At 38.4% G+C, this 8,674-nt stretch overlaps 1 protein-coding gene across 9 annotated transcripts in view; it reads left to right on the forward strand.

The window, feature by feature from the left end:
• Positions 1–8,674, forward strand: part of FAM228B (family with sequence similarity 228 member B) — a 52,961-nt gene that overhangs the window by 24,452 nt on the left and 19,835 nt on the right. For 6 of the 9 annotated variants that reach the window (XM_073897055.1, XM_025867817.2, XM_025867820.2 and 3 more), the window contains exons 2-5: positions 492–623; positions 3,515–3,583; positions 5,425–5,613; positions 6,237–6,317. In XM_073897055.1, coding sequence (XP_073753156.1) covers positions 525–623; positions 3,515–3,583; positions 5,425–5,613; positions 6,237–6,317 — 438 coding nt within the window. In that variant the 5' untranslated portion in view covers positions 492–524. The remainder of the gene's footprint in view (positions 1–491; positions 624–3,514; positions 3,584–5,424; positions 5,614–6,236; positions 6,318–8,674) is intronic. The other 3 variants (XM_073897056.1, XM_025867818.2, XM_025867823.2) reach the window with 3 other exon arrangements.

The following is an 8,674-nucleotide window of genomic DNA, read 5'->3' on the forward strand; positions in this document are numbered from 1 at the left end:
GTGTGTGTGTGTGTGTGTGTGTGTTGGGGTTGCTTTGGGCGTCCTAGAGTTTGAGGACACGCAAATTTTTGTGAAAGCCCCTCCCTCTCTAAGCAGCCCTCCCTTTCTTCTAAGCCCCCTGTGTTGGCGTCAGTAGCCAGAAAGTCGCAGCTCTCCCGAGTCAGAAAATTGCGGCAGTGCGACCCCTAGAGGCCTGGCTGGTAATTGCCACGCCGGCTCGAATGGGCTGTGTTGTAGAAGGACTTGGGAAGCCTGAATTCTGGGGCGACGCTGGGGTCAGTCCAGAGAGAATCTCCCCTGCTTAAAAGAGGCTGGTTCTGAAGACCTCATCAGAAACGATGGTGAAGGCCTCTTGTTACGGAAAGTGTGGGTGGCTACTAATTCAGAATCGGTTCCACCTCCGTTCGTGGTCGCAAGGATTGATTGTTAATTAAACAGAAGGGAAAGTAGGATTGTGAATTCTCATTACTGAATAAGCTAAACTTTTTTAGTTTTTCTAGGGACTCTGTTTTTTTGTGACCACAATGAGAAATTTAGACAGTGATGATCGGGTAACTGACAAGCTTACCAAGCCCAAGACATCAAGAGAATGGTTGGAACCACAGCCACTTTCTTTTATGGAGGTAACAGTAATATGGCATTTTGAAGTTTGTATTTGGGTAGTTGCGTTGAGAAGTGGCTTGTGCTTAATATTTTTTCTATTTCATTTCTGCTCTTTATTATTCCATTCGTTCTAACTTTGTGTTTGCTGTTCATTTTCTAGCTTTTTAAGGTGGAATCATAGGCAGTTGATTACGTTTTCTATTTAACAAAGTTATAAAGTTTGTTCTGAAGCACTTTGTTGTGTTCTTAAAAACTATTGTAATTTTTTTCTAAACAGCTTTATTAAGGTATAACTTATACACAATAAACTGCATATATTTTAAGTGTACAGTTTGAAAAATTTTGATCTTTGCACACATGAAACCATTACCACAATCAAGAGAATGAACATATCCAGTATTCCCAAAGTTTCCTTCTTGTGTCCCTTTTGTCATCCTTCCCTCCTTGTCAACCCTCAAGGCAATCACTGATTTCCTTGCTGTCACTACACTTTTGTTTAGCATTTAAAAAATTTTATACAGGGGGCGCCTGGGTGGCTCAGATGGTTAAATGTCTGCCTTTGGCTCAGGTCATGATCCCAGGGTCCTGGGATGGAGTCCCACCTTGGGCTCCTGGCTCAGCAGGGAGCCTGCTTCTCCCTCTCCCTCTCTCCCTGTTCATGCTCTCTCTATCTCTGTGTCTCAAATGAATAAAATCTTTGAAAAAATATAAAAAAATTAAAAATTTATACAAATGTAATCTTACAGCATGTATTCCTTTTGTCTGGCTTTCACTCACCATAATTATTTTACAATTCATGTTGTGGCATGTATCAGTACTTCATTCCTTTTTTTTTTTTTTTTTTTTTTTGCTGAGTGCTGTATACCCTAGTTTGTCCATCCTGCTGATGGAAATTTGGGTTCTTTGCATTTTTTGGCTATTACAAATAAAGCTGTTAGGAACAATCATGTACATGTCTTTACATGGACATACGCTTTCATTTCTCTTGGGTTTCTAGTTGTAGAATGACTGGGTTATATAGTAAGTGAATTTAACTTTTTGATGAAACTGCCAAACTGTTTTCCAAAGGAGTTTGCCTTGTACATAATAGTTCAAGGATCCGCCAGAGATTTGGTCAGTTAATTTGTAAAATTGGTGGCATCTCCTCTACAGCTTTCTCATTTCAGGTATTTCTCCTTTGACTTTTCAGCTCCTATGGTTGCCCTGAACTCTGTCTTCTAAATCTTTTTTTTTTTTTTTAAGTTTGTCTTTTTTAGTAATCTCTACACTGGGGCTCAAACTCACAAACCTGAGATCAAGAGTCGCATGCTCTTCTGACTGATGAGCCAGGTGCCCCTGTCTTCTAATTCTTGAATTCTGTAAAACTTCATGTTTCTGAGTTTGAGCCCTCACCTTTAGCTCTGATGGAGGCCTGCTCTTAGATAAAAGTCCGTAAAAACTGAAAACTTATACCAATGTTATTCTTTTTTTCCAAGGGTTGACTACATTCTTGTTTCTGTTTTTGTTCAGTCTCCAGTGTCTTCAGATTGTTGTTTTTTATATTTTTGTCTAGAATATTATTTCAGTACCATCTTGGTTTTGAGAACAACAGATTTGCCAGGAATAGCAACTCTGTGAGGCAGAAAGAACAAAGAAAATGAATCTGGAGTTAGATATATTTGAGGTGTTTTTTTTTTTTTTTTAGGATTTTATCCATTTTTTTTTTATTTAAGATTTTATTTATTTATTTGATAGAGAGCTAGCAAGAGCAGGAACACAAGCAGGGGGAGTGGGAGAGGGAGAAGCAGGCTTCCTGCTGAGCAGGGAGCCCGATGTGGGATTCGGTCCCAGGACCCTGGGATCATGACCTGAGCCACCCAGGCCCCCCCAGTGACTGTTAATTTGAAAATATTTTGTTTTTGTGTAATTGTAAGATGATTTCAAAGTCCCATCCCAAATGTCTCTCACTTTGGGAAATTTAAAAAATTTAATCATATTTCCAATGTGGTAAAATATATATAGCATCAAAGTTTGCTATTTTTGACCATTTTTAAGTGTACAATTTGTGACATGTTTTACAACCTCTTGTATTTTCTGGTGTATATTTATGGAAGACATGTAAGTGGAAAAAATTGTTATGAACTATTTCCTGAAGATTGTGTCGCTTTAAAATCTGAAAATGTGGGGTGCCTGGGTGGCTCATTTGGTTAAGTGTCTGACTCTTGATTGCTCAGGTTGTGATCACAGGGTTGTGAGATAAGAGTCCTGCTTGGACTTCACGCTCAGCAGGGAGTCTGCTTGGGATTCTTTCTCTCCACCCCGCCCCTCCCTACCTTGCTTATGTGTGCTCTCTTGCAAATAAATAAATCTTTAAAAAAAATCTGAAAATGTGACTTGTATATAAATTATGAATATTTGAAGCTATAATGACTAAATGAATTAAAGTAGAATTCACTAATGACTGAATGAATTCAAATAGAGGCCTGATTGTATTTTAACTCATAAAGGTAAAAACATTTTATGAAATGTGAAAAAAAGGTGGGTTCTATTTACCATGCGACTCTGGGCAAGTCATTTGACCATGCTGGTAGTCAAAATGTCTGTGATCTGAGTTATTTTTTGCCCTTGAATGAGCGATAGCAAATAGCAGAAAGATTCAAATACCCTTTAAGAAGTACTTGATGAGGGCTCCAGTCTGCTTCTCCCTCTGACCCTCCCCCTTCTCGTGCTTTCTCTCTCTCACTCTCTCACACATAAAGAAAAAATCTTTAAAAAAAAAAACCAAAAAAAGTACTTTGGATAGGATCTCAGGACCCTGAGATCATGACCTGAGCCAAAACTGAGTTGGATGCTTAATTGACTGTGCCACCCAGATGCCCCCATAATTTGATTTTTTTTATTTGATTTTCAAAATTTCATTTTGTTGTTTTAGGCATTAGCTAAAGAAGATATTGATGCAGCTATTCAATCAATATTATATAGAGAAAATTACATAATTAAGGTAAGAATTGGCTACAGAATGTGTCACAATTAAAAATTAAATTTTGTTTATCCATGTTAGATGTAGTGCATCATCATTTACAAATTTTAGAAAATACAGGACATAGAATTGAAAATGCTCATTAGCCCCTAGGATTAACCTTAAGCAATCTCTGAGATGGTTTTAATTGTAGGAATTATATGTAGGAGTTTTTCCCAACTTTCATCTAGTAGGGCTTCTGTGGAGTCAGTGTGTATTCCTAAGAGCTTTAAGAGCTGTTACTGGGACACACTGACCAATTATTACTCAGGTATGCCTAGGTAAGTAGAAGGCTTTAACTGTAAGAGGATGGGCTTGATTATAAGACAAGATGAATGTCCATGTAGAACAAACAGAGGAGTGGGTAACTTGTAAAGAAAAATTTTCTTCAGCGTTGTTTAAAAAGGAAAGGGGCTCTTCGTTAAGAATGGTTCAAGAGTGCTATGACCTGAAGCTAGGAAAGGATAGAGCCTGGAGAAGCTCTCAGTGTTTTTCGGTTGTTTGTTTATTTTCATTTTGAATTTCATGTTGTTGATTGTGAAATCACATGATTTCATTTGCTAGATGAAAGGTGGATACGTTTTGAATAAGAAGTTTTAGTTTATAGCCTAAATCGGTCATTTTTTTATGGGCTACTTGCCATTTCATCCAGGTTTTGCTAGCTTCTGCCTCTTCACTCTTGTCTTTTTTCCCCCCTCCATAGAATACACTTCTTTCACATTCTCTCATCTCTTCTCTTCCTAGATAACTCTCTTAAGGCCTATCCCAAATGTCTCCCATTCTAGGAATTAAAAAGAAAAATTTAGTCATTTTTTTCCCATGTGGTAAAATATATATAACATAACTTTGCTATTTTTAACCATTTTTAAGTGTACAGTTCAGTGACATTAATTACATTCACATATTGTACAACCATCATCACTATTTCCAAATAGATGGATGTCATGAAATCATCATCATTATCTATTTCTATTTCTATTTCTTTCTTTTTTTTAAAGATTTTATTTTATTTATTTGAGAGAGAGAGTGAGAGAGAAAGCACAAGATGGGGGAGGGTCAGAGGGAGAAGCAGACTCCCCGCTGAGCAGGGAGCCCGACGTGGGACTCGATCCCGGGACTCCAGGATCATGACCTGAGCCGAAGGCAGCCGCTTAACCAACCGAGCCACCCAGGCGCCCTTCTATTTCTATTTCTAAAACTTTTTCGTCACCCCAGCCAAAACTTTATACACATTAAGTAATGGCTTCCCATCCCCCCTGCCCCAGAGGTCCTTCTAGTAGCCTCTCATTTATTTTCTGTCTCTGAATTTGCTTATTCTAGATAATTTCATATAAGTGGGATCCTACAATATTTGTCCTTTTGCGTCTGGCTTATTTCACTTAGCATATATCTTCAAGATTCATCCATTTTGAAGCATGTGTCAGAACTTCATTCCATTTTATGGCTGTCTAATATTCCATTTTGTGTGTATACCGCATTTTGTTGATGGGCACTTGGGTTTTCACCTTTTTGTTATTGTGAATAATGGTCCTATGAACATTGATGTACAAGTATCTGAGTCTGTGTGTGTGTGTGTATTTTGCTATATTGTTCCTCTTTTGTTCCGTATGTTTGTTTTGTAGTCTTAGGGAGAGTAGGCATGTTGTCTAATTTATCTATGTATTATTCACTATTTCCAGTATAGTGTGTGTCACCCAGTAGAAGCCAGATAAATGATTGAATTCATGAATGACTTTGTGGGTTATTCTTAGGAATATAAATGAATTTAAATTTTAGAACAACAAAGCTTTAAAATAATTGCCTTTTCCATCAATGTTTATTAGGAACTAGATAAGTGTTTACAACATCATGACTTTTTAAAGGCAAGAAGAAAAGAGATGTTACATAAAAGATGGGCTGACCATGTGGCACATCCTCTCCAGAAGGAAATTATAGAAAAAGTTTGTTCATATAAGATTAAAAAAAGGAGACAAGAAGAATTAGATAGTTTTTTAAAACATGTAAATAAAAAGGTACGAAGAGGTCATTTGATACTTGTTTCAGTTGGTTTAAAACTATGATTACCTTTATAATCATCCAAACAGCCTGCCCCTTCTGACTCTATATATGTATAATCTCTACTGTGTTACAGTGTACACTGTTCTTAAATCCAGGGCATGTGGAAAGGATGGAGGGAAGAGGATTAGGTCTGGATTTAAATGTGTACATTAGAATCAGTTTTCTTTGTTTTTTAAATGTAATTACTAATTTTATATACCAATTAAATTTGGGCTGTAGGTTCAGGATATTTATGTGTAGTTATAGGACTCAGTTATTTACAATGCTATAAAATACTTGTTTTGGCATTTCTAAGAGATCTGAGATGTTTGACTAGTAAGCATTTAAAAACAAATTCCCAAGTTTGTTAGTGTTCCAACATTCATTATTCTTGCAAATTTTAAGTAGATTCCTTCTGTCACTATAATAGTTATTACTTGGCTACATTAAGTTCAATTTTGGTTTTCCCTTCCCTTTTGCATTTGTCATTAATGCTGTTTTAAAGCAGAAGAATGGAACTGTGTGACTCTTGAATCCTGTTATGCTCAAAATTAATTGTGTACCTTTTGTTATGTGTAGTTTTATTTCCTTCCTATAGGGAAATGCATTTATAGAACATTATGATCCAAAAGAGTATGATCCTTTTTATATGAGCAGAGAGGACCCAAGTTTTCTGAAGGTAGGATAGATTTCTTATTTTTGGTATTATGTAGTTGGTTATTCTAAGTAGCCCTAATATATAAGTAGTTCTTCAGTGATTCTGTAAGAACGCAGTAACATCTTTTTAAAAATTTTTTTATTGTTATGTTAATCACCATACATTACATCATTAAGAATGCAGTAACATCTTAAGAATAGTTTCCCATCTCCATATCTTAGAAAGGAATAAAAAAGCCAAAGTCCAAAGTAAATTAAACCTCTATAAAATTTGAAAATATTGTGTAATAACTGAGTAATAGGTAATATTTTAAAATTTCATAGACTTAAACATTTGTTACAAATGTAATACATTTTCATGATACGTGAAAAAAAATTTTTTTGAGAGAGTTGGGGGAGGCGCGGGGGGGTAGAGAGAGAGAGAAAGAGAGAATATCTTAATCAGGTTCCACGCCCAGCATGGAGCCGCATGCAGGGCTCAATCTCCTGACCCTGAGATCATGGCCTGAACTGAAGTCGAGTTAGACGCTTAACCTACTGAGCCACCCAGGTGCCCCCCAAATTTTTTTTTTAAGATTTTATTTATGGGCGCCTGGGTGGCTCAGATGGTTGAGCGTCTGCCTTCGGCTCAGGTCATGATCCCAGGGTCCTGGGATCGAGTCCCGCGTCAGGCTCCCTGCTCCTTGGGAGCCTGCTTCTCCCTCTGCTTCTCTCTCTCTCTCTCCTTCTCTGTCTCTCATGAATAAATAAATAAAATCTTTAAAAAAAAAAAGATTTTATTTATTTATTTGAGAGAGAGAGGAGAGACACAGAGCACAAGAGGGAGGAGGGTCAGAGGGAGAAGCAGACTCCCCACCGAGCAGAGAGCCCTATGAGGGACTCAGTCATGGGACTCCAGGATCATGACCTGAGCCGAAGGCAGTCACGCAATCAACTGAGCCATCCAGGTGCCCCCCTAATCCCAAATCTATTTTTAGGTAAAGAATTAAAAAACCACTCACAGAGGCTCCTGGGTGGCTCAGTCGGTTAAGCATCTGCCTTGAGCTTAGGTCATGATCTCAAGGTCCTGGGATGGAGCCCTGTGTGGGGCTCCCTGCTCAGTGGGGAGTCTGCCTCTCCCCTTCCTCTGCCTCCTTCCCCCTGCTCATGTTCTGTCTCTCTCCTGCTCTCAAATAAATAAAATCTTAAAAAAAAAAACCCTCACAGTTTCATTACACAGAGTGAACTTACTAACATTTTTCTGTATATTCTTCTGGATAGTCAAGACTTGCTTTCTATATGTGGTGTATATATACATTTTTATTTTACAAATTGGTGTAACACACATTATGTTTTATAATCTGCATTTTTTCCTCAATAGTTCTATGATTTGCTTCTTTCTTTGTCAATAAATGTAAATACATAATTTTAATCATTGCATAGTGTTCTGTTAATAACAGCTGGGGTGCCTGGGTGGCTCAGTCGGTTAGGCCTCTGACTCTTGATTTCTTTTTCTTTTTCTTTTTTTTGTTTTATTTATTTGACAGAGACAGTGAGTGAAGGAACACAAGCAGGGGGAGTGGGAGAGGGAGAAGCAGACTTCTGACTGAGCAGGGAGCCCGATGCGGGGCTCGATCCCAGGACCGCGGGATCATGACCTGAGCCGAAGGCAGACGCTCAATGACTGGGCCACCCAGGCGCCCCTCTGACTCTTGATTTCTGCTCAGGTCATGATCTCAGGGTCATGAGATCGAGCCCTGAGTTGGGCTACGCGGTCAGTGGGGAGTTTCTCTCCCTCTGTCCGTCTCCCCACTCTCTCCTTTTCTCCCTCTCTCTCTCAAATCTTTTTTGAGAGAGAGAGAATGAGAGAGAGAGCACATGAGAGGGGGGAGGGTCAGAGGGAGAAGCCGACTCCCTGCTGAGCAGGGAGCCTGATGCGGGACTCAATCCTGAGACTCCAGGATCATGACCTGAGCCGAAGGCAGTCGCTTAACCAACTGAACCACCCAGACGCCCCTCTAAAATAATAAATCTTAAAAAAAAAAAAAAAAAATTACTTGCACTGAGGGCTTAACCAAATGTTAGGACTTTTTTTTTTTTTTTCATCTTCACTGCTACCACGTGATATAATTCGCAGATGAGGCAAGTGAGACACAAATTGGTTAAGTTACCTTTCCAGAGGGGTGCTTCTCCCGCTCCCACTCCCTCTGCTTGGGTTCCTCCTCTCGCTTTGTCTCTCTCTGTCAAATAAATAAAATCTTTGTTTAAAAAAAAAAAATAGTTACTTTTCCAGAGCCCCACAGCTGTAAATAGCAGAACATAGATGTGTTTCTAACTATATATGGTATCTTGCTATACTATCATTTTTTTTAACATATTCCCTACTGTGAACATCTAGAT

This window comes from Callorhinus ursinus, unplaced genomic scaffold (genome assembly GCF_003265705.2).
Source record: "Callorhinus ursinus isolate GAN/ISIS: 27379988/994484 unplaced genomic scaffold, GSC_fseal_2.0 scaffold10, whole genome shotgun sequence".
Taxonomy (NCBI): Eukaryota; Metazoa; Chordata; class Mammalia; order Carnivora; family Otariidae; genus Callorhinus; species Callorhinus ursinus.